The sequence below is a fragment of the Rhinatrema bivittatum genome, chromosome 4 (assembly GCF_901001135.1).
Source record: "Rhinatrema bivittatum chromosome 4, aRhiBiv1.1, whole genome shotgun sequence".
In the NCBI taxonomy this organism is placed as follows: domain Eukaryota; kingdom Metazoa; phylum Chordata; class Amphibia; order Gymnophiona; family Rhinatrematidae; genus Rhinatrema; species Rhinatrema bivittatum.
Window position 1 is genome coordinate 415,819,825 of NC_042618.1, and position 26,918 is coordinate 415,846,742.

The following is a 26,918-nucleotide window of genomic DNA, read 5'->3' on the forward strand; positions in this document are numbered from 1 at the left end:
AGGTAAAACTGGCAGTATCTCTCAAAGCTGGAATGGAAATCAGTAAATAATGTTAACTGGACATGACACTGTAGGCAAAATCAGAAAACAACATTGGGACCCTGGTTCAAGTGCATTTTGGTTCTCATCGTTTGACTGAACCAATTTTCCATGTTTTGGGAAAAGGTGGCTAGATCCCTTCATTTCAATTCTGAATTTTTGCCACTATCGCTGATTTGTGTTAATTGTTTCTTTCAAACTGGTCATGCTCAACAAAATCGATTTGTATGATTGAAAGATTCAGGGTTGATAATGCTCTTGATTTTATTAAGGAGGGAGCTTTTGTCACAAGAGATATTTTGTTAACATGCGAAGTGATGTTATTGTTCCAATATACCCTTTGTTACAAAGTCAACATTTTTTAGCTTCTCAAAGGCTTCTTTCTTAGGTTTGTTGAATTAGACTGAGCTTATTTTTCAAAGAAAAAATACAAGGAAAGTCCTCATGTCAACAATTAATTTTCAGTTAAATAGGGGAAATAAATTTTTGAACCAACAAAAATAGAACGATACACAGGAACCAATGTGAGATGACTAGTGGGTTGATATTTGGAGCAATACTAGGCATAATTCTATATGCACTAGTCACTTAGATACTCAGCATAAAATATTATCTCAGTCCTATCTTATTCCGGCCCTTTTGTGCAAAATCCGGCCAGATAATCCAAATATATGCTGGAGAGGGTGTATATCAAGGTTTTTTTTTTCTAATTATGTGCTTATTGAAAGATTTTTCATAACAGCAATGCAATTATAGGGCCGGAGCACTTCCATGGCCCCCCCCCCCCCCCCCCCCAGAGATAAACAGTCAAGGATGTACATAGAGGGGTAGATTTTAAAAGGATGCGCGCGCTACCCGACACGCACACATGTATGTCCGATTTTATAACTTGCGCGCGCAGGCGTGCGCAAGTTATAAAATCGGGGGCCGGCACCAGTGGCGTAGCCAGAATTGATTTTTTGGGTGGGCACAAGGTTAACATGGGTGGGCTGTAGGCATGCAGGTCTACTAGTTGTTTTTTTACTGATAAATAATGCCAAATTATGCAGCATAGCATTCACATCTACGCCTAAATATGAGGTTTACTTAATGATACAAACATAATTCACTGATTTGTGGTACTTTAGCCTTCTTATTATTACGATTTTATACATGGCTCCTACCTGTCCATAAATTTTGAGAGAGCGGTTGTGTTGCTTATATTTAAATTGCTAACATCTCAAAAGATATAGATATTTTTACCTTTGTTGTCTGATCTTTGTATTTTTCTAATCAGTTGGTCCTGGTCTCTTTTTCCCTTATAGCTCATTTCCTAATTCCTTTTCAGTGTCTTTCTTCTATTACTGTCTTCTTCCCTGCCACACACACACACACACACACACACACACACACCCGCTTTCTCTCACAGACTCCCTCTCACACACTCAAGCTGTCACTCTCATATGCTCTCTCCCCCCCCCCCCCAAGCTCACATTCAAGTTCTCACTTTCTCACCCCTCCCCAGGCTTATATTCTTATGCACACACAGACGCACATCCAGGCACCCATTCTCACCCACACACATAAACCCAGACTCCCATTCTCATCCACAAACCCATGCTCCCAGTCTCACCCACACATATTCAAGCTCCCATTCTCATCCATACATATACACATTTAAGGTACTATTCTCACCCACACATACACACATTCAAGCACCCATTCTTATCCACATATTCAAGCTTCCATTCTCACCCACCCACACAAACCCAGGCTCTCATTCTCACCCATATATACACACATTCAAGCTCCCATTCTCACCCACCCACAAACCCAGGCTCCCATTCTCAACCACACATACACACATTCGAGCTCCCATTCACCCACAATTCAAGCTTCCATTCTCACCCATACACACCCAGGCTCCAGTTTTCACCCACACACACTCCATTCTCATCCACACATACACATTCAAGCACGTGCACAGCTTCCGCTTTCTCCCCCAGAGCAGGAAGATCAGCTGCCTCTCCTGCTGCCACCGGACTCCTGCTATCTTCGGGCGTCGGGCCGTACTGCCCCGAACTTCCTGTCGGGGGGGGGAGCGGAAGCGCAGCGCACAACGTCCGCTTCCTCCCCCCCCCCACCCCAAGCAGGAAGATCGGCGGGCAGTACGGCCCGACGCCCGAAGATAGCAGGAGGCCGGTGGCAGCAGGAGAGGCAGCTGATCTTCCTGCTTTGGGGGAGAAAGCGGAAGCTGTGCGCGGCGCTTCCGCTCCCCTAAACAGGAAGTTCGGCGGGCCGTTTGGTCCGAAGATAGCAGGAGAACGGGTGGCAGCAGGAGAGGCAGCTGATCTTCCTGCATTGGGGGGAGGAAGCGGAAGCTGCGCGCGGCGCTTCCGCTCCCCCCCCGAACAGGAAGACCGGTTGGCCATACGGCCGCAGCAGCGCTTCCCCACGTGTGCCGTGATGGCGCGCGAGGCGTGGGTTCTCTTGTTCGCTGTCGCGGGGATGGGATCCCGCGACAGCCTTGCAGTTCCGGTGCCAGTTGGGTGGGCCTGGGTCTAAGTTGGGTGGGCACCTGCCCACCCAGGCCCACCCGTGGCTACGCCACTGGCCGGCACGTGCAAGGGGGTGCACAATTGTGCATCTTGAGCATGCCGAGCCCGCGCCAAGCCACGTTGTCTTCCCCTGTTCCCTACCCCACACCCCACCTTCCCTTCCCTTCCCTCCCCGCCCTTTTCCCCCTACCTTTTTTCTCTTCTTTTTTTGTTTCACAACTTACTTCAGCCCTGACTGCTGACGCGTGATCCCTGGCACAGCGGCAAATGGCCGCTGTGCCTGGAGCCTCTGACCCCTCTCCTCCCCTCCCCTGCCCCGCCCCGCCCACACCCCACCCCTTTTTGCAAGCCCCGGGACTTACACACATCCCGGGGCTTTATGCGCGTCGCTGGGCCTTTTTCAAATAGGCCCGGCGCGCATAAGACCGGATTTACGCGCGTAACCTTTTTAAAATCTGGCCCATAGGGGGTAATTTTCAAAAGATTTACACGTGTAAATGTAGCTACGATTGTAGCAATTTCCAAAAGCCATTTGTACTCATAAACTGTATTTCATGGGAAAATCCTATGGACAATTCAATGGCATTATTGTAGCAATTTTCAAAAGCCTACTTACACATAAAGTGCATTTACATGTGTAAAATTCAATTTTAAGCATGTAAATGCTTTTTTAAATCAGGCCCATAGCCTGAAGCACAATTATCAGGAACATATCGGAAAGCATATGAAATAATAAACAGCAAAGTTAACAGCTTAAAGAGCCAGTCCCCACCTCTATCCCAACCCCTCCCTCCATCTTCCATCCATTTGCCAAAGGGTTCCCAGGTGCTCTGAAATGATCGATGTCTACCCCACTTAATAGCGGTCAATTTTTCCTTTAAGGGAATTTTTAAGCTTATTTGGTGGAACTGCCCTAAAATTCAAACTCTTTGGATAAAAACACTTAAAATAGTTAATAAGATTATGAGGCTCTTACTACCAACGGATTATCTATTGATGCTTTTGGGCTCTACTAATGACCCTGATATTCCTTTCTGAATAGAAGACCTTTTTCTACCTTATAGTTAGCAACTAGGATGGTGATATCTTCTCAATGGAAATGCGATGACCCATGCAAGATTACTGATTGGTATAAGAAAATGTGGAAAATATTTCAAATGGAACAACTCTCTCCTTTTATTAATAATAAATTATTGTCCTTTGAGTCTACATGGCACCCTTTATGCAATATGTTGAACATCATATATTTAGTAATACTTACTTATTTATTTATTTATTTATTTATTTATTTATGTGAGTTTATATACCGCGGCACGTTTAGAAACATCACCTCGGTTCACATTGAAACATAAAGTATCAACAGGCTTTACATATAACACAAGAATATAATAACTAGAAACAATACATAAAACGCATGAACATAAGATAACATAATAAGGGACGGAAGCACTCTCTAATATCTGTGGGGTTTTTTCACTTTAGTATTTTTATTTGAGATTGCGCAAGTTGTTTGTATTTTGGTTGTTAAACAAAATTCATAACAATAAAAACAAAGTTGGAAGAAAATTTAGGTAAAAACTATTCAGATTTTTGTGGAATTTTTTTTTTTTGGTATTTGGCAATTTATCAGTAAAAGTGGATAAAAATAAAGAAATCTAGGGAATACTGGATCACTGACTCTTACCTGTTAGAACGAGATCCCACAGCTGACCCCTCAGATCTAAAAAGAGACAAACACAGATGTTAAAGGAGTGGACCAGGTCAAGTTAATCAAAATTCTGAGGCTAAAGTTAGTAGTGTGATGCTGGCTGTGGGGCTGTGGTTCCCTTGATTTCAGTGACACTCTGCTGAAGTCTGACACTTTACAAGAGCTGAGAAGACATAGAGACCTGTTTAAACTCTTGGTACTAAGGGAAAGGGTGGCAGAAAAGCACACTGAGGGGTATTTTTGCTGAGCTTTCTGTCATCATAATTAGTATAAGGGAAGTTGTGAGATGATGTTCCAAATCCGTAGCATTCTTCTTCATATGTTAACCTCCATTTATTAGAGAGGGTGGCATCTTTTTCAGATGTTTACTTGCTGAGATGATATTTTAGCTCTCATTATATTCCCATCCTCTCTGTGCTTATAGAAGAGTTTCTTCTGAGATCGTTGTCTCTCTGTTTTCTTCCCAGAATGCTTGCTGGCTGCCAGTACAGTATTTTAGAGTGGTATTTGCAGTCGTCCTCTCACTGGACGGATTTACTTCTTTACACATGCCAGCTCTTGTGAAGCTCGTGCCAATGTTCAGATTTTGTTCAACAATTTTTTTAAAAGCTTTACTGGTTAGTTACTGTACCTCAAACATCAATGGAACTCTGTCACTGCCTCTTAATACCCCGTGTGTATATTGAGTCAGTGGAGTAAGATTTCAGGTCCATGCATGTAGAAATTTCTGTTATTGTGAATTACTGCTTGCTGCGTTTGTGGTCTCTTAGGCTGAGGAAGGATTGGCAAAGCCTGCAGGGAGGAGCCTTGCAGGTTCCCAATTCAGCAGGCGGACCCAGATGAAGCAGAGACCCAGCTGGAGCTTTGCCTACACCAGCATTTGTTCCCCTCGGGTTGAGCCTTTGGGTTTCAGGGCCAGCAGGTATGGGGTGTGGTCTCTGCTGATGGTCGAAGAGAAGGTCCTTGGATAGCAGGGTCATAAACAGGTGGTGGTTAGACTTATCAAGGAGAAGGCAGTGATCAATGGCAGGCAATGGTCAAATGTAATCCAGGAGCAGGCAGTGGTTGTTGGCAGGCAGTGGTGAAGGGTAATCTGGGAGTAGGCAGTGGTTGATGGCAAGCAGTGGTCGGTGGTAGGCAGCGGTCAAACATAATCCATGGTCAGGCTAAGGTCAATCCAGGTAGCTGTTTGAAGGGAAGAAGGGACAGATAGGAAAGACGGGTCAGGCAAGGAAGAGCATAGAAGACAAGGACACTGAAGACCACACAGGACCTGAAGACAAGACGCTGAAGACTAGGCTGGGCTGAAGATGAGACACTGAAGACAAGACTGGGTTGGAGACAAGATGCTGAAGCAACATGCTCTTCACAGAAGAAGTGGACCTGTTGCTGAGGCATTGAGCAGACATCTGGGCAGGCCTTTTATAGGCAGGCCGATTGATGTCATCTAAGGGTGCTGCGGGGGTTTTCCAACCATGAGCACTTTAAATCTTGTGATGTTGGCACGTGTGAACCCTAGGGAAGCCGTCGGCATCTTGGCCTGCCAGCGGGTGATGGTGTCACGTGAGCGTGTTGCAGGAGGAGACAATGGCATCCTGCCACGCTGAGGCAGGTCCGCGGCTGAGTCAGTTGAGAGGTGAGTGTGGTGGTCCGCAAGAGGAGCTCGCAGATCGCCAAACATAACAATGATTGTTTATTAATATTATATACTATATAATTCTGTATCCTGGAAAATGCACAATTGCATATGGTGTTTGGCTGCAGTGAGTATGTACTCAGCCTGCGGGGTTGTACTACATGAATATTCAGAAACTTTGATTTGATGCATCACAAATCACGCAGCAAAGACCAGTGAGCATGGGAGAGTGAGAGTGAGAGAGAGATTGATGGGTGAGAGAGAGGAGAGAGACTGGTAGGGACAAACTGGGGGAGAGAGAGACTGTTGGGTAAGGGCTAGAGAGGAGAGAAAGAGAGAGAGAGAAAGAGATTAGTGGAGAGAAGAAAGCAAAAGAACCCATGGCCTGCAGGTCTGCACAGCATGAATGGCCAGAAGCATTAACTGATGCCAATAAACCTCTAACCAGGACCAGTACAGAAAGCGCCTGGAGGGAATGGCAGATGGAGAAAGACTAGTGAGGACTAGCTGACTTGCTAGGGAGAGAGTGTTGGGGATGGCCTGAGAAAAGATAAAGAGAGATGTATGGATGAGGGAGAGACTGGTTGTCAGGGAGGAAGAGAAATATAAGGATCAGCATCGGGCAATAAACGAACATCATTTCAACATAAATCTTTTGCGAGCATTTCTGCTAGTAGATGAATATTTGATTATTCTCCCTGTTTTTATGAATAATTGCTTCATATCTACCGGTAATCATATTGGAATATTAACCTCTTTTTGGCCAAATATGTCTGTACACAATTAATAATTTGGTTGCATTGTTGCTTTTTCCTTCTGTCGATTACAGCTTGCGACTACCAGTGTTACCAGAGGCAAACCTCTTTGGGAAATTGGTAGGAAATTCATTTGCCATCGCTGTGGTAGGATATGCAATCACCATCTCCCTGGGTAAATTGTATTTCGCTGTGAAACATGGCTACAAGGTGGACAGCAATCAGGTCAGTCAAAAATATCCATCATTTCACTTTTCTTTTTACCTTTTCTTCAACTAATTTTTTTCTCCTTTCTGCTCTTGCCAAACATCTCCAGTGACCTTTTCATGGCAAAATCCAAGACCTTTACTTAATTCTAATCCTTTTTGACCTATCCACTGCTTTTGACATTTGTTGTGCACCACCCTAATCATTGACGCACTGTGCTCTATTGGATTTTTGGGACTCTATTCTGGGTTTCTTCTTACCCCTCTCCCAGCATACTTTTACAGTATCCTCTGGGGATTCTTTATCACTATTCTGCTATCAGTCTGTGTGCCTCAAAACTCCTGTCTTGGGCCCTCTTCTCTTTGTTTTTATACTTCTTCCCTTAGTGCTCTGATGTCTTCCCATGGCTTTCAACATCACTTTTATTGGTGATGCCCAAAGCGACCACTTTACACCAGAAATGTCACCAGAAGCCAGTCCCAAATCTCAGTCTGCTTGTCTGACATTGCCACCTGGATGTCCCACCACCATCTTAAAATTACTATAGCCAAGATGGAACTTCTTGTATTACTTCCCCAAACCTGCTTCTTTTATTCCCTATTTTTCTGTCTCTTTGGATAGTGCTCTCGTCCTCCTGGTTCCCTTGGCCCATAACCTTGAGGTCACTTTGATGCCTCTTTCCTCTTTCCCTACACACATCCAAAACACTGCTAAAGCATGTTTCTTTTTGTTTTAAATCATTTTTATTGAGTTTTAGAAGTAAGTAATTGAACAGTTAACAAACCACCAATAAACGGGTTTTCAATATCAACATTAGGAAGAACACAACGTGTGTGGTACCCAGTTCAAACAAACATGTCAGTTTATGTACTCATAACATTATCTTCAATTTCCCTCCCTCCCCCCCACCCAACATATATGTTCCACACCCTTACAACCGTTGGCTGGAAAAAACTTATGAGATTTCTAAAACAGCAAAATCAGGATATTATTACACATAGTAATAACAGTAGCTAGTTGTCTTCTGTTATACAGCAAAATGGCTATAGAATCCAAGAATCAAAGAGTGGAATTGACTGTGGATGGAGGTAGTGATTTGATAAATGGAGACCAAATGGCGGCAAATTGTGTCTGATGTTTTCTGGAGGACGTGGATATCGATTTTCGTTCTAAGAGATAAAGTTCCAGCATAGTGTCTATCCATTTTCATAATGACGGGGGTGTTGAGGATCCAATGGCATAGAATCACCTCGGAGTGCCACCAACGGCTTTTATGTAGCAACAGGATTTGGATAGTAGGTTTTTGAGCTTGGGTTGGCTGAGACCTCCAGCAAGCAGAATCGGGCACTCCAAGTTTCATCAAGCTGAATGGTCAGGATAATGTAGAGAAATCAGTGTCCAAAAGGATTGAATGGAAACACAGTCCCACAAACAATGTACTAGGGATGCATTTGGGTGAGAGCATTTAAAGCATGCCCCAGATGAGGTAATGCTTGCCACGAAAGCTCGTTGGGACCAGATAATTAATCTATGCATAATGTTAAAATGCATTTCCCTCATGGACATACTCATTGCTACTTTCTGAATCAACTGCGTGCTTGTTCGTAACGCTCGGACAGACCCGTCTTGCATCAGATCAGTAGTCCACGTGGAAGAACAAGAACTATATATACTATACCGGGAGGTATCATGTAGAAATTTGTAGTACATAGACAGTTTTACCAGTTTAACAGAGCTAATATGTAGAAATCTTTGAAAAGGACCATTAGTTACTTCCCGTTTGCAATTAAGCAAACTAGTCTGTATATAACTACGAATTTGTAAGTAAGTAAGATAGTCAGAGGATAGTAAATTGAGTTGCTGACAATAATAATCAAAGGAGTGCATACAGTTATTCTGTAAATCCATAAAGAGAAGCAGATTAACAATTCCCTTTTCTTGGAGTCGTGCCAAGGTATTGGTAGGTAGGTATTGGTAGGTAGGTAGGTATTGGTAGGTAGGTATTGGTAGGTAAGTATTGATAGGTATCCCCGCTGGGAGATCAGGAATATTTTGGGTACTTGCCAGGTTCTTATGGCCTGGATTGGCCACTGTTGGAAACAGGATGCTGGGCTTGATGGACCCTTGGTCTGACCCAGTATGGCATTTTCTTATGTTCTTATGTTCTTATTCATTAATGGTAACAATACGAGGTCTTCCACTCCAAATGCAAGAATTGTCTGAGAACATCCAGCAACTGCGCATGCCTCCAGCCACCAAACTATGAGAAACATGGATCGGGAGAGTCCCACGTGGGGAATGTAGTAAGAATGCTAAATGACAAGGATGATATGCCTCCCTTCCAATTGCAGAACACTAACTCAGTCCGTAGCCCAGCCATTCTCTAAGCGTGGGTAACAAGCAAGCAATGTTATAGTATCGCAAGTTAGCAACTTCCATGCCACCCTCTGCCCTAGGCACCATCAATTAGCAAGCTCAACCTGGCTTTTTTGGGACCTCCAAAAGAATTTACCAAATATCCTGTAGAACACTCGCACGTCATTGGATTTCAAATAAAACGGAGTCATTTGTAAAATATATACAGTTTAGGGACCAGTATCATGTTGACTAAGGCTATCCTCCCCGAAATTGACAGAGGCAGAGAGCTCCAGCTAGTGGTTTTTGACTGGAATGCTTTCAGTAAAGGGGTAACATTATAATGGTACCAGAGCTGGGGATCTTTATGTATTCTTATCCCTAAATACTTAATTGTGTCAGATGCCCACAATAGCGGAAATCCGGCCAGGTAGACTTAAGGTTGCCCGTAATGTCTAATGCCTCTGATTTAGTTAGATTAAGCTTCAGACCTGAAAATGTACCAAACATCTGGATGACTTCTAATAGCACAGGTAGGGCTTGACGGGCATTGGTGATCAGCATCAGCATATCATCTGTAAATACATCTTTGCTCTATAGAACCCGTCCTGATTCCGGGGATTAAAGGGGACTGTCGAATTTTCTGTGTCAATGGTTCCAAGGATAATATATAGAGAAGGGGGGACAGGGGGCAACCCTGTCTAGTTCCCCAACCCAAAGAAAATAGTGGAGAGGTAGAGCCATTAATGCAAATGAAAGCCTTGGGATCACGGTATAGTATTTTAATAGCTGCTAAAAAGGGTCCAGAAAAACAAAAACTACTCAAAGCATCAAACAGGTATGGCCACAGGGGGTTTTCAGCTGAAGCAAACCCTGCATGAACCAGCTCACCACAGGATGCATGGAAATCGGCAAACCATCCACTGCATGGTGGTAGGCACCAATAGCACTGAGGTGCACTCTTACCGAGTTGGTCTTCAGATCAGCATCGGAAAGAGATAATAAGTAGTCCAACATCTTGGGAGAAGGAGAAGAGAATGGATCCAAGCCATGACTCTCACACCAAATAGAGAACCTCCTCCACTTTAAAGTGTTTTGATATCCTGGTGAACAACTTTCGAGAATCTACCAGGACCTGAGACACATCCTCAGAGAGGTAAAGGGACCAGAGGATTAACCTCTCAACATCCAGGCCATCAGAGACAGTGCCCGGAGGTTGGGATGGTGCAGCCTGCCTCAGTCCTGCATGAGCAGGTCTGGGGAGGTCCCTGGACTGATTAATTCCCTGTCAGAGAGGTCCTGAAGGATTGGGAACCAAACCTGTCTCAGCCATCAGGGGGGCCATGAGAATCATGGTCCCTCCCGTCCTGCCGGAGCTTCAGGAGAGTCTTCAACAACAGCGGAAGCAGAGGATATGCATACAGATGCCCTTGCCCCAATGGTGGGCAAAAGCATCTGATTCTGTTCTCCCGGTCCCCCAGTGAAGGGAGCAGAAATTGCTCACTTTGTTGTTGTAGGGGGAGGCGAAGAGATCTATGTCTGGTTCCCACCAGAGACAGAAGAGCTGATTCGCCATCGCGTGGTCCAGGGACCACTCGTGGGGGTGGAAAGCTCGACTCAGGCGATCCGCTACCACATTCTCTGACCCTACTAGGTACACCACCCGGAGCAGAATTCCCTGTGAATGGGCCCAGGACCAAATTTAGACAGCTTCCTGGCAAAGGAGGAGTGATCAGATATCTCCTTGCTTGTTGATGTACCACATCGCTACCTGGTTATCAGTCTGGACCAGGACCACTCGATTGGACAGGCAATACTGGAATGCCCAGAGAGCATACTTGATTGCTCAATGTTCCAGGAAGTTGATCTGGTATGAAGCTTCCTGGGCCAACCAGCGACCTTGTGTGCAGAGGCCGTCCACATGCGCCCCCCAGCCCAGGGTGGAAGTATCCATAGTGAGCACAACTTGGTATGAGGGCAGAATTTCCCACCTGGACAGGAGACCTGGAGGGGAAACGTGATGCGCACATGCACACTGAGGTCTGGGAGGCTTGGCGCCACTGCGATCGCACTGTCCATTGGGCTCTCCGCATGTGCAAGTGGGCCAAGGGTGAGAGATGGACAGAGGCAGCCATGTGACCCAACAACCAAAGCATAAGGCGAGCTGGCACCCATCAGCTGCAGCGGACCAACCTCGCCAGAGATGCTAGAGTAAGTGCTCGGTATTGAGGAAGGAAAGCCTGGCCTTGGGTAATCTCCAGGTGAGCCCCAATGAAGTCCAACTGAGTTGACGGAACAAGGTGGGACTTTGGGAAGTTGATAACAAACCCAAGGGATTCCAGCAGCTGTATGGTCAATTTGAGGGAATGAAGTGCTCCTTTGCATGTGTTTGCCTTGACCAGCCAGTCATCCAAGTAGGGGAAGACATGCACCCCTAGATGACGAAGGTGTGCTCCCATGACTGCCAATCACTTGGTGAAAACACATGGGGCCAAAGTCAGGCAAATTGCAACACCTTGTACTGGAAGTGATTGTCGCCTACCAGGAATCATAGGTACCTCCTGTGACCGTGGGAGATTCCTATGTGAGCATAAGCGTCCTTTAGATTGACGGAGCAAAGCCAGTCCCCTCTTTGTAGAAGGGGAATCAGGGTGCCCAGTGAGACCATCTTGAATTTTTCTCTTCATAGATATTTGTTCAAGGGGGGCGTAACCCCCCTGTTTTCTTAGAATCAGGAAGTATTTGGAGTAGAATCCTGTCCTTGTTGACTTTGCGGAATGCGTTCTACCGCTCCTGCCATTAACAGGGCGGAGAGCTCTGTTCAAAGAACCTCCTGATGTGGGGTCTGACCCCACAGCGAACAGGGGAGAGAGTCCTCTCAGGAAAATGCAACCGATATAGGACCCAGTGGACTGAGATGATCTGTTGCCATTGGTCCTGGAAGGACTGTAGTCGACCTCCAGACCAGTCAAAACTGCTCCCTCCAGACCAGTCAAAACTGTTATAACTGTCGCTGCCCGACGTCTCCACTCCGCCCTCCTTACCTCTCTGGTGACTCCTCCCGCGGTTGACAGACGTTTGGCTGCCGCGGCATCTGCCTGCTGTCCTCTCCAGCGTCCCCGGTCCGGCTTGGGTGCTGCCTCCCATGCTGTCCAGCTGCCTTAGGGTGCGTGCGCCGCACGGCCATGCTTCAAATACTGTCTTTGGCACGAACCTCAGGGGCATCCCCCTGTGATGACATCACGCATCCTGGATACACATAGCCTACGCTACTGCTAGCTAATCGAGTTAGCAAGGTCGCTCTCTGTACCTAGCTACTCTGCCTCTCCATTATTGGACTTACTCTATTTGGGGTACGCGCTCCTTGGGGGCCTCTCTCTTCTCTTTCAGGTCACTATCTGGAACTGGTACTCGCTCCTCAATGGCCCATGTTCCCGGACTCGCTGCCTGGACTTCACTTCTGCCTGGAAGATACCGCTGCTTACACCATCAGTGAGTTACCATCTACTTCTCTCAGAGCTGTTCCCTGGAACCAGGTACTCACTCCTCGAGGGCCTGCCGCTACTCCAGCTCCAGTGATTCCTACTCACTGTGTGAGTACTCAACCAATGAGGCTCTATTCCAGAACCCTGCATTCTTCATTGTACTCACTATCTCAGTTTCTCTTCACTACAGCACAGCCATTGTGGGATCGCTTTTCCAGAGCCCTGAGGGACTACTAGCCAGCCGGGCTTCATCTCTGCTCACTACTGCCACCTCTGGTGGCTCCTCAATATGTTAATAAAAGATCTATCTGTGTTGTGTGTCCTAAGCTGAGCCTGACCTGTGGCCCCTCCTGGGACTTCCCCCCGTGGGCGTGGGCAGCAGCCACAGTGTCCAAGGGTCCACCTAAAACCTTACAAACAATAACAAAAACTCCTTAGTGGGGCTTTGCTGGGGGACTGGCTGAGGACTGGAAGTCCACTGCTGTCGAGAGCAACCCCTAGAAATCACTCACGGCATGTGGGTACGCGGGGCCGGAGGATATTTCCTCTGGCGATAAAATGATCTTCTGCTGCCCTGATGTGAGGACTTCCAGACTGATGATGGAGGGTCCAAAGTGCTGGCAGAGAGATGCTGGAAGGTCTCATGATGGTTCTTCAGCTGAGCTACAGCATCCCGCACTTTGTCCCCAAACAAGTTCTCCCCAGTACAGGGTAGGTCAGTGAGTTTGTCTTGGATCTCCAGTTGGAGGTCCGATGCTTGGAGTTATGCCAGCCTACAGGCTCCAATGCCCATACTGCTATCCAAGCCTCAGTCTTGAAAGCATCATAGGTGGAACGCACCTCATGTTTGTTGCACTCAAGGCCCTGCTGGGCAAGGGGTAGGAGGGCTTCCTGATGTTGCTGGGGAAGGTGTTCAGCTACCTCCAGACCTGCTTCCAGAGGCTGCAACTGTACTGGGTCATATAAAGTTGGTAGGAGGCAATGGGAGCGATCAACATCACACCCTGATAGATCTTCCTACTCAGTGCATCTGTAGCCTGGTGTTCCCATCCTGGAGGCACCGAAGCGTTTGTATGGGAGTGTTTGGCTTTTTTGAGGGCTGACTCCACCACCACTGACTGGTGTGGGAGCTGGCGCCTCTCAAAACCTAAGGCTGACTGGATGAGGTAGAGTCCGTCTGCCTTACAGTTCACTAGCGGTATGGAGACTGGGTTCTCCACATCCTTAGGTGCAATTCCTTGAAAATATCATAAATGGAGATAGCGAACACCTCCTTTGGGACATCTATGAACTGGAGAACCTCCAGCATTTTGTGACGGGTGTCCTCCTCTGCCAGAAGCTGGAAGGGGACAGACTCAGCCATAGCCCATCAAAGCCCACAAAGGTCAGATCCTCTGGCAGAAATCTATGCCTCTCTTCTGGAGGAGATGGATCTGAGGGGATGTCTCCAGAGTCCTGCAAGGAAGAATCAGAGGTATCTTCTCCCCAGGGATCATATGGGGCCTCCTTCTCACTGAAGTCTCCTGGGAAGCCCCGAGGATGGACCCTGCCTGAGACCCCCGGCCTCAGAGCCAAAGGCACCAATGACATCGATGGAACCGAGGGCACCGATGGTCTCGAAGATACCAGGGGCCCCGAAGCACTGGGAACTGGACCAAGCAAGAGTGCGCATCCTCCTCCTCTGAGGAACCCATAATTGGGATGACTCCGGATGGAGGTGGACTCGGTGGCCACTGGGACATCAAGAGAACCCTGGGCGCCAATGGCTCAGTACTCGGCACCAATGTCGGTGGGGAATGCCCAGGACTCCCGGGTACGATAGAGGTCGATGCCTCTTCTCCACGGGGTCACTTTGGGGGCAGCACGGAGTACCCCAGTGCTGCCCCAAACATGGCCCTGTGTGATGATGGAGATCGGTGCCGATGCTTCTGAGGTTTCCCACAGTGCTTGGCCTGGTCTTTTCCCGGCACCACGGATGGAGATGATTCTGAGGTTCTTGAGAGTCACAATGCTGGAGAATGCCTAACTCCTGAACTGTGCTCACGTGAAGACGCTGAAAGAGGTGTGGGCCCTGAGGGAGGCAGCCCCATTGGTTCCCCACGGTCATTAGGAGTACAGGTACACAATGCTGGCATTGAAGGGTAATATTTCTTTGACCCAAAGAGTTTTTCCATTTTATCAAGACAAGCCTGACAACCCTTGGGGGTCATTTGGTCACACAAGACGACACCCCTGAACATCGTGCAATGTCCCCAGGCAGAGAATGCAAACGTCATGCGGATCCATGATGGTCATGGTCCGCAGACATTGGGGACATCAGCGAAAACCCAACGCCATGAAAAAGAGCCAGTGAGTGGTTAATGACCGGCGGATATTGAGAACAGCACAGTCGAGAATCGACCACACAGAAGATACAAAAAAACTTACCTGTCACCCTGAAGCACTGACAGGGAAGGGGACCCAGCGCAGAAAAATACCGATGGAAAGTACCGAGAAAGAGGCAGGCTCCAAAAAACTGTGAGGCAAACAGCTGCTTGGAAGAGACTGAAGGGGGATCCCGCGTGGGGAATGTGTGGATAGTGGCATGCTGGGCATACTCAGTGTGTCTAGTCAAAGTTCTAGAAACTTTGACAGAAGTTTTCCATGCTGTGCTCCATCTGATGATGTCACCCATGTGTGAGGACTACCATCCTGCTTGTCCTAGGAGAACCTCTGTGCTTGCCCAACACTCTCCTGAATTCTGACACTGTCCTCATCTTCAGCACCTCCACAAAAAGGCTGTTCCTGTTGCGGGAGCGCTAAGGAGCGGTCCCAATTCTGGGGAGGTTAGTGTGCCCTTGGACTATGGCGCGACTGCAGAGGTGCTCTGTGGAAGCGCAGAGGCAGGCAAGACATGTCCAAGCATGGGCGGACAGGCTGAAGACCAGGAGCTCTGACCTCTGCCGAACCTGAACGCATTCGAAGAGACCCAACAACACAATGCTGGTCTCTGGGGTAGCCCTCCGGCCACTCGATAGCCTTTCGGACCCACCGCCTGGGAACGGCAGATGCGACAGGATGGACAGAGGTCAAGGACAGGCGATGGAACTGGAACAAGACGAAGACACTTGAAGGCATGATCAGATGAAGGTACTTGGAGACATGGTCGGGTGAAGGTACTAGGCAAGGCTGCGGCATCAGGATGAAGAGAGGATCTGGGTGGCACAAGACAGGTCCAGCCAGAAGAGGCTTCATTGACCTGGTGCGACTGGTGCCCTGGCAGGTCCACTAACAGCAGGGTCCGCTAGATGGGCAGAGATTGGCCCCCGGAACCTAGAACATCCAGCAGAAAGGAAGGCTGAGGAAACTTGGTGGACGAAGACTCTTGGTGAGTGAATAGATGACAGCAAGGTTAAAACCAGGATGAGGGGAACCCGGGCGACACCCATAGCAGGTTCCAGTCAGAGTAGGGGTTTCAATGACCCAATGTAGCGGCGCCCTGGCAGGTCCACTGACAGCATGCTCCGCTGGTGGGTGGCTAGGGCGGATCCAGAACCAAAGACATCCGAGGACAAGGCTTCAAAGAGAGGAGCCAGAAGGAATGGACACCTGGAGGCAGAACATCTGAAGATGAAGACATCAGGATCATCTGAAGATGACGACGTCAGGGCATCTGCAAATGAAGACATCAAGGACATCGGAGACATCTACGGGCAAGGACATCAGGGACATCTGAGGGTGAGGACATCTGAAGGTAGAATCATCTGGAACATCTAGAGACTAGGACATCTGGATCATCTGAAGGTGAAGACATCAGGACATCCAAAGACAAGAATAACTGAAGATGAGGACATCTAAAGGCAAGGCATCAGGGACATCAGAAGACGAAGACATGGGATCCAAAGAGAGACCAGGAACCATAGACAAAGACAAGACGAAGGAGCAGGAACCATGGAACGAAGACAACGAGGGAATTCCCACGAAGAAACAGAGTGCCTTGAAGAAGCGAGGATGGACGTTGGAGCCTCTTGGACAAAGAGCTGGAACAGCAGAGACTCCGGAGCAGGCAGCTCCTTGCGAAGACAGACTGGCGAAGGGTTCCTTTTATAGGGCTGAAGAGAAAATGTCTGGATGACATCATCAGGAGGGCCACAGGGCTACTCCCACCACGGGCCCTTTAAGAGACTGAAGGAGGCGCAGCCATGCACCTAAGGAGGCAGGACCCTGGAGAGTGACGTCCCTGCCACGAACAAGGAAACTGGAGGTGGCAGTAGGCCGCAGAACAGGCCCAGTGTAGGAGGCGGCTTCCTGCCACAAGAAAGGAGGCTGAGGGCGGCTCCCATGCCGCTTTGGACGGAGGAAAACGTCGGCAGCCTCCGTGCTGCAAGAAACAAGGAGAACAGCAGCCTCTGGCTGCCTGGAAGCACGGCAGTGGCGGCCCCTGCCTACCGCAGACGAAACAGCGATGTCGGCGGCCTCCAGGCTGCATGCGGCAGCCCTGACCACCGCGGAGCGCAGAAGGACAAGCGTCGGGAGAGCAGATAGGCTGGCGGTGAAGGTGAGAGGCTGCTCATGGACCTAGCTGTGAGCAGGATGGTGGATATCACAAACAAATTAAATACAGGTAACAAATATAAATTATATAAATTTTAAAAACCAATAAAATATTGTAAATACTGAAAGACTGATAAAATGTTACATATGTTGCAAAACAAAAATAGGCAATCGCAAAGGAGGCATGCAGAAATCAATAGTCTAATTATTTAGAGAATATTTTATTAATGTAATAAAAACTAAAAATGAAAAACATGGATAAAAGAGGACCATACCTAATTGCAAGTGACAATGCTTGCTGTGACGGGGTTGAGAAGCCTTGGAGTGTTCAATATATACGGAGTACTAAAGTAACCAGCAGCCGCCCAGATTACGCGAGCAGGGCCCTCGCGCGCCGGCGTGCCTATTTTGCATAGGCCGCCGGCGCGCGCAGAGCCCCGGGACGTGCGTAGGTCCCGGGGGTTTTTTAAGGGGGCGTGTCGGGGGCAGGGGCGGGATGTGGCGTTTTGGGGGCGGGGCCGGGGGCATGGTTGAGGCCTCCGGACCAGCCCCCGGGTCGGATGACGGCGCGCCAGCAGTCCGCTGGCGCGCGTAGATTTAGGTCTGCTTCTAGCAGGCGTAAATCAAGGGACAAAGGTAAGGGGGGGGGTTTAGATAGGGCCGGGGGGGTGGGTTATGTAGGTGAAGGGAGGGCGAAAGAAAGTTCCCTCCGAGGCCGCTCCGATTTCGGAGCGGCCTCGGAGGGAACGGAGGCAGGCTGCGCGGCTTGGCGCACGCAGGCTGCCCAAAATCAGCAGCCTTGCGCGCGCCGATCCAGGATTTTATAAGATAACGCTCGGCTATGCGCGTATCTTATAAAATCCAGCGTACTTTTGTTTGTGCCTGCTGCGCTAACAAAAGTACGCGATCGCGCTCTTTTTTTAAAATCTACCCCTTAGTATAGCTGGGTTTAAAAAGGTTTGGATAAGTTCTTGGAGAGAAGTCCATTACCTGCTATTAATCAAGTTGACTTGGAAGATAGCTACTGCTATTACCAGCATCAGTAGGATGGGATCTTCTTGGTGTTTGGGTACTTGCCAGGTTCTTGAAGCCTGGATTGGCCACTGTTGGAAACAGGATGCTGGGCTTGATGGACCCTTGGTCTGATCCAGTATGGCAATTTCTTATGTTCTTATGAAACAAGTGTCAAGCCGAAACATGGCCATGTTGGGTCTATAAACATGTTTTATATGTTTATTGTTTTTTCTTTGGAATTTGCTATTATATTAATACAATACTTTCTGGGGTAGATTTTCAAACGAGCGCGAACAGCCTACTTTTGTTTGCGCTCCAGGCGCAAACAAAAGTACGCTGGATTTTAGTAGATACGCGCATAGTCGCGCGTATCGGCTAAAATCCTGGATCGGCGCGCGCAAGGCTATCGATTTTGTATAGCCTGCGCGCGCCGAGCCGCGCTGCCTCCCCCCGTTCCCTCCAAGGCCGCTCCGAAATCGGAGCGGCCTTGGAGGGAAACTTTCCTTGCCCTCCCCTCACCTTCCCCTCCCTTCCCCTACCTAACCCACCCGCCCGGCCCTGTCTACACCCCCCCCTTACCTTTGTCGGGGGGATTTACGCCTCCCGGAGGGAGACGTAAATCCCCGAGCGCCAGCGGGCCTGCTGCGCGCCGGCCGCGACCTGGGGGCGGGTACGGAGGGCGCGGCCACGCCCCCGGGCCGTAGCCACGCCCCGTACCCGCCCCCAAAACGCTGCCGACACGCCCCCGGAACGCCGCGACGACCGGGCCCGCCCCCCGACACGCCCCCCTCCGAGAACCCGGGACTTACGCGAGTCCCGGGGCTCTGCGCGCGCCGGGAGGCCTATGTAAATAGGCTTCCCGGCGCGCAGGGCCCTGCTCGCCTAAATCCGCCCGGTTTTGGGCGGATTTAGGCGAGCAGGGCTCTGAAAATCTACCCTCTATATAGTTATCCTTCTGATTCCAGTGCACCTACTTTGCAATTTTACGTTTTTGTTTTGCAACTGATGTAACATTTTATTAGTCTTTCAGTATTTATAATATTTTAAAGGATTTTAGCATTTATATGTGTTACTCTATTTATTTTTTTTCATCTACCATCCTGGGGCATTCTTCTATTCATTTTTCCATTTGTTTGCAGTGTTTGACCTGTGTTGTGTTTTGATTAAATCTTAGTCGCCAGGCTCTAGACCATTCCTCAAGCTTCAGTACATCCTTCCTCATGTTTTCCACATGTTCCGGTTGTCTACCCTGTTGCAGATTGTATCATCATCCGCAAAAATAGGCAAAACTTTCCCAATTGCCCTTCCGCAATATCGCTAACAAAAATGTTAAACAGAACCGGATCAATCCTTGCAGTGCACCCTTTGCCTCAGAGTGAACTCCTTTTACCTCCACCCTTTGTCATCTCACTCTTAAAACAGTTTCTAACCCAGTCAGTCACTTTAGAGCCCACACGTAAGAGTGCTCAATTTGTTTATAAGTCACCTATGCAAACTGTGTCAAAGGCCTTGCTGAAATCCAAGTACATTCCAAATAGTAGTAGTAATAATGTTCTTTCCCCTATTTTCTATTCATGCGACTTTATTATCCTTCCAAGTGACTCAAGTTGTCCAAGTAAATGCCTTACTCACCTCATTCTGAGGTGCTCTTTCCGTCTTGGTTGTCATAACAATTCTTTTCCAGACAGATAGGATGAGGCCCTCAGGGAGATAGTTGGCCCACTGGTACAGCTGTTATGACTAGTAATGCCAAGTTACTGCCTCTCAACCCACCTCTTCCAAATATCAGGGGTGTGCATGGGAAAAAATATCATTTTGTGTCTTTTTTTCATTTTATTTCATTTGGGGGAGGGGGCTCCTTTTAATTTATTTTATTTGGGGTTTTAGCGTGCATTAAAACCATTTTGCACATGCTAAAACAAAACATTGTGCATGATGAAATACTTTGCTTTATTCATTTAAAAATGACATGACGTGACATAACACATGTTATTGGTGATTTTGTGTCATTTTCAAATAATTGCACACCCCTGCCAGATGTCACAAAGCTGATGCAAGAATACCCTGGACCTGTACTCCAATTCTTGCAACACTGAGATTTTTCATCCTTCTGTGATATTGTTTGTATTACTGCATCAAAACAAGTCCAATATGACTTCATGGGAGATACGCTGTCTAGGATGATGCAACTATCTTGCTTAGGGGTTGAGGTGCCCGTTCCTCCTTATGTTTCTGGTAACTTTCACCACTCTACTGTTATGCTTTCTTTGCAGGAATTGGTAGCACTGGGGCTCAGCAATTTTGTGGGAAGCTTTTTCCAGTGTTTTGCCATCAGCAGCTCTGTTTCTCGGAGTCTGGTGCAGGAAAGCACCGGAGGAAACAGTCAGGTAGGTTGTGGAGAACAGCACTGCTACTGCATTTTCAGACCTGGGATCCAAGGATGTGCAGGGGGAAAGGATGTGCATTTGTTTTCTAACAAAATGAAAAACTCAACCAAAAAAAATGCATTTTGTGTTATATCATTAGAAAATTAAAAGAAGAAAACGTCTTTAATGCCCTCTTGACCGCTTACCTCACGGGGTGTCCCTGTGTCCCGGGATTGACCTGGCGGGAGCCCCCCTAGGGCAGACTCCATTGGTTCTCATGTTCTTGGCGCCTGGTGCCTCCACCTGGGGAAGAAGTTGTTAGTGGGTAGGATTTCCCTCTCTTCACCCCAGGAAACAAATGGGACTGTAAATAAGGTTGGCAGCATGTACAAATATATATAGGGTTATTACTCTATGCAAGCATATACATTTCTACATGACTATGTACATGGCTAATAGAATGTCAAACAGCACACTTATCTACAGGTGGTTATATACATTTCTACAAGATAGCAAGAACATTTAGTATTTGGCAATTTGGGGTTGTTGGCCCCCACAGTATTCCACCAAATAGAATACAAAGGACCTCTTGCATGCCCACTTACTCAAATATTATTATTATCCTCCCCCTTTATCCCAAATCTCACCCATGTGAAAAGATGCAACTGGGCTGGCAGTATTGGCCTGAGGAGGAGTCTACTGTATTCAAACCGTCTCCTTCCACTCCACTGAAAAGTCTATACCAATGCTGGGGTCCATACCCTCCTGGGGGAGCCCTATTCCACCTCCCCATCTGCCACTGGGGCCCCACCCTCCTGGGAGACACGACTGCCTCACAGACTGCCACTTGGGTCCACGCCCTTCTGGGGGACCCAACTCCACCTCCAAGACTGCTACTGGAGTCCTCTAGTTCAAGGGGGACCACTCCATCTCCAGTTCTGCCACTGGAGTCCACCCTCCTGGGGACCTGACTTCGCCTCCAAGACTGCCACTGGGGTCTCCTTGCTCAAGGGGGATTACTTGATCTCCAGATCTGCCACTGGGGTCCCCTCACTCAAGGGGGGGACCACTCCACCTCCAGGCCTGCTGCTGACCTTCAGGTCTCATTCCTCAGTAGTAAGATTTTCCCTGGCTTGTGTTTACAGCTCTTCTAGGCTCATGACTGTTTTAGCATTCAGTAGTTGTGGCCCTCCGCAGTTGCAGCTTTTAGTGATTTTAGTTATGCTAAGTTCATGGCCAGACACATGGATGTCACCTTCTCTCAGCCTGGCTTTTGCTTTATCCATTGTCTGATCCTGTATGGGTCACCTCTCAGCCAAAAGGCCAAGACCCAAGCAGACCCCCAGAGATAGACCCCCAGAGCAGACCCCCAGAGATAGACCAAGTTGTCTGGGAACTCGGTACTCACGTGTCTGAATACCATTGTTAGTCAGGGTGAAAATCTGTTTACTTCCTAGGACTGTTTTCCAGTACATTTCTCTCATAAATCCCTTTCCCAGTCATAGTTCTGTAATTTAAGAGTTTGAATCCTCTGATTTTTTTAGTGCTATTTCCTACAAAATGACCAGCAGAGGTTCAGGGGGCTGTGACATGCAAATCCCCTACTTGATTCTGTGACTCATCTATTCAATGGTCATTTAAGTACCTTCACAGTGATGGGTCTGATGATCTTTTCAATTTCCTGGGCTGATGGCTCAGGTTAAATAGTTGCATTGTTCTCCTTTCTTTCTTTCTTTCTTTTCTTTTGCTGCATTTCACTTAAATGGTAGCATGCTCAAACCTCTGTCTCTTGTGTGTGTGTATGTGGGGGGGGGGGGGTGTTCACTTCCAATTTTGTTTTTCAATTTCATTTCATTTTGGAAATACAAATTTCCCCAGAACTGCTGAATGGAAAGACTCACACACACACCCATCCCCACCCAGGCCTTCCCTTATGCTCCAAACCCATCTTCTGGATGCCTCTTACCACATCTGTGGGGTCTCTGAAGTCAAAATGGGTCCCCAGTTGCTCTTGCCCCACCACGTCTTGTTTTAAAAATAGCACTGGTTGGCTTTGAGGCCAATTCCATTTTATTATATGACCAGACAGCTTATGGCCATACAACAAAATAGTGCCAACTAGCACCATTTTAAAAAGAGGGCCTGGAGGGGCAGGAGCAATTGGGAATTACTTTTGCCCAATTTTAACACTGGAGGCCCCACAGATGGGGGTAAGAGACTTTCAGGGAGGGTCGGGGATGGCTCCAAATGTCAGAGGCACAGAATGGTTTCTGCGGGAGGGATGCCTCTTCTTTTCCTTTTTTGTTTTTTGGTTTTCTTTTTTGGTTTATTTCATTTCTAATAAACAAAAAGAACAGAAATTAATATCAAACAAAATGAAACAAATTTTAAAAAATCAAAAACAAAAAAATAAAACACATTGAAATGTTTTTTCCGTGCATCCCCCTAATCAGTGTAGGATGGAAGTGAGCATTAGTTCTCCTCTAAGTTTAGTTCTTTCACCGTCTTCTCTGGTGATGCTAGAATATATCCCAAAGTAGATATGCAACATAGTAACATACAGGCCAATACTGTACAGTGCACTCTGGTGGAGCGCACTGTTGGCCCGCGTTTGGCTGCTCGTTTTCGACATGCTAGCTTTACCCCTTGTACAGTAAGGGGTCAAACACGCGGCCAACCCCCCCCCCCCCCCCCGAAACTAATAGCGCCCGCAACATGCAAATGCATGTTGATGGGCCTATTAGTTATTCCTGTGTGATTCAGAAAGTAAAATGTGCAGCCAAGCCGCACATTTTACTTTCAGAAATTAACGCCTGCCCAAAGGCTAGCGTTAATTTCTTCCGGCACCGGGAAAGTGTACAGAAAAGCAGAAAAAACTACTTTTCTGTACACCCTCCAACTTAATATCATAGCGATATTAAGTTGGAGGCCCTAAAATTTAAAAAAAATCAAAAATTGAAAAAAAAAAAAAACATTTTAAATCGGCTCGCGGATCGGAAGACGGACGCTCAATTATGCCGGCATCCGTTTTCTGAACCCGTAGCTGTCAGCGGGTTCGAGAACCGATGCCAGTAAAATTGAGCGTAGGCTGTCAAACCCGCTGACAGCCGCCGCTCCTTTTACTGTGGGCCCTCATTTGAATACTCGATCGTGCGCCTCTCCCTTGAAGTTTTCTGTATTGGCCCAATGGTCTTTAACTGCTGTCATTTACTAATTGGCCCATTTAGTCTGCCCAGTTGAGATTCTTCCTCTGGTTTTCTAGTGTTCTTTTTAGATGAGCATAGACAAACTAACACCAGCTTTCCCTGCCGCCCACCATGTCTTCCACCTGACTCCCCTCCCACCACCACTCTCCACATCTGCCCCATGCATGTTCAGATCCTGATGCAGTGCTGACCTCCATCACCTCCACTCATTTAATATCTACTCCAATACATACCATTAGCCTAATTGTTTCCCAACTTGAGTTTAGCTTCGTTTCTTCCATGTCACTGAGTGTTGGTGCATTGGGTTCTTCTTTCCATAGAAGGGAAAGCAAAACTGCAAGAACTAGAACGCGCTGGATGGGAATTGAAAAAGAAAAATCTAAACGCAAATCCTAATTTGTGCAAAATGCTATAAATGACCTCCTAGTTGGGAATACATCAGATGGCAGATCGCATTGTCACATTAGAAAACATGAAAAATTAAAGCACAGAGCTGCCATTAATCAGAAAATGACAACTACCAGTTATAAACCATGAAGGTTTGATGCTATCCACTTTCTTATAGGGAAATATTAGCAATGCAATCATTGTTCCTTCCACCAGAAAGTGGAGGGGAAGCCAGACTGCAGAAACAGGATTTTATCATCTAACCCAGGACAAATGAAATATTTATTCTAGATTTGAAAACTTAGATCTGAATTTTTCAGAAGTGTCTTTAACTTTTTTTTTTTTGGAAAAAAAATGACATTTCATGGAAAATGGAAGTGCTGTGTCTACCCCAGGTTGACCAAACAGGCTGCTCCGAGTCCTTATTTTGCATGAAGCTGTAGTTCTCATTGACCCATTTTAAAAAGACATGAAGTGACAGTCTGAACTACAACTATGTGCATGCGATGGGGCAAAGCCAGGGCTTGGATCAACCTGCTTGGTCGATCTGGGGTGAATTGGCAACCCTATACTCAGGGCTAGTATTTCTCTACTACTGCATATGATCAATTTTTTTTGGTCTATTTCCTCTTTTTATTATTTTAGGTAGCCAGTGCTGTATCTTGCTGTGTCATATTCGTAATCCTTCTGCGAGCTGGAGAACTGTTTCAAGACCTACCCAAGGTGCGTCCTGGTTATATGGCTTCTGCTCTTGGAAAGCCATTTCAGATTTGTATTTCTCTTCTTGATCTTGCTTTCCTCTTCTGTTTGCCTTTGCCTGTGCTATTCATCTAAATATAAATAGCCATTTGAAATAAAGAAAAGCTCCAAAACACTGCAAATATGCCAAAATATTGGATCATGTGCGTCAGCAAGAAAGCAGAAGTTCAGTCCTTGCTTTCAGATTAATTTTGACTTAAATATAAACCAACCTTAGGGATTTGTTCTAAACTCTTGTGCTGAGAGATGGCGATCAGAGAAAGATGTTCAATTGTTTTCACAATAAAAATAAGCAGTTTTGTGGTGTAGAGACTGAGGTCTCCACTAGATGGCCCTGGTTCCCAGCCTTTGGTTAGACAGACGGTAGCAAAGGGCATAGCATACAGCGCCTCCTCCAGAGGTCTGGAATCGGAAGTCCTTTAGGCATGGAGGGGGAGTTAGCCCAAGTTAGAGTGTGGTAGTGCAGATTTGATTCTGAGGGAGAAGGAGCTGTTTTCAGTGTGCTTTCCAAGTTAGGCCCACAGTCTGGTACCGAGAGGGAGAGACACTTCCCTACCAGTTCCTTTCATAGGTCTGGAGGGAAGAGAGAGCGGTGAAAGGATTTTTGAAGTTTTTTTTACAGTTTTGACCTGTACCATTCCTGGCAGGCAGTATCCCCTGCTCAGGGTGGTCAGGAGGGGCTGTGTACCTATTCGCCCAATCCAAGAGGAGGTTACAGTGCCCCTCCAGGAAGATGATAGAAAGGTTTTCACCGTTGAGTTTTTCCTGTCTCAGAGGGAAGAAAGCATTTTTTTCTGTCACCCTTCCTTGCCCAGAGCTGGAAGCAGTGAGGACTGCTTTCAGTACTTGGCCTTTTCTCCAGGAAGGTCTGAGCCTATCTTTTGAAGAGGAGTCAAAGAGAGAGAAGAAGAGAAGGACATCTAGAGACCCCCCCCCCCCCCCCCCCCCCAGAGTTTCCCTCCTGGGACACAGGACACTGTCAGGTTGGAGTGTGGGATTCTTCGTGGACCTCAAGTACAGCAGTAGGGGATCGAGTCATGGTTAGGACACCCCAGCCCACTTGGGACACTTATCATCCCCATCCATGGAGGATGAGAAAGTTTCAAGCCCCTGCCTGGAGGGACACATCCACAGAGGGAGGGATCAGTTAAATCCTGGCTCTTGTAAATCTAAGGACCCCAGATGTGATTGGACACTTTATTTTTTTTGCATCTCTTGATTCTTTCGAAATCAATCACAGTAAACTTTAATTTGAACACCCATCCAGCGAGTCCAGCCTGGTTTGTAAGTGTACCTGTCCCAAAAAGCTCTGGTAACACCAGGGGTGGCTCAAGGCAATCTGCTGCCTGAGGCGAAGGATGAAATAGGGCCCCCCCCCCCCCCCCTTGGCCTGGTGCAGGTGAAACCACCGAAGGCCAGGGCAGGGGGAAGGCAATGGAGGGTGACGTGACTTGCCCAAGGTCACAAGGAATGGCAATAGGATTTGAACCCTGGCTTCCCTTGACTGCAGCCCACTGCTCTAACCACTCAGTTTTTGGGACTGTTATTTTTTTGCTCTCAGTCTTCAGAGTCCCTCCCCCCATAATTAAAACTTATTCATTCTTTTCCATTTTAAAATTTAACTTCCCCAACCTAAAAAGGCAGATTGCATATGGAAAATAGACATTAAAATTACAATCTTCTGAAGTAAAAATATCACTTATAAACAACATATATATTATATAGGCATATACTGCAAAAAAACACACTTTCAATAATAATAGTTTAATAGATGTAATAAACTACCTTTTTTCATAGTAATCAAGGCGGTTTACTGGATCCCATATGGTATTAGGGATGTGAATCGTTTATCTGACGATTGAAAATATCGGACAATATTTGCAATCTCGTCAGATATCGGGGGTCCCCATAGCGATAAGAAACCCCACGAT

The 26,918-nt window shown here is 47.2% G+C and overlaps 1 protein-coding gene across 1 annotated transcript in view; it reads left to right on the top strand.

The window, feature by feature from the left end:
- LOC115089425 (solute carrier family 26 member 6-like) overlaps positions 1–26,918 on the top strand; it is a 79,494-nt gene that overhangs the window by 17,582 nt on the left and 34,994 nt on the right. The window contains exons 7-9 of the mRNA XM_029597518.1: positions 6,750–6,900; positions 20,543–20,656; positions 24,874–24,951. Coding sequence (XP_029453378.1) covers positions 6,750–6,900; positions 20,543–20,656; positions 24,874–24,951 — 343 coding nt within the window. The remainder of the gene's footprint in view (positions 1–6,749; positions 6,901–20,542; positions 20,657–24,873; positions 24,952–26,918) is intronic.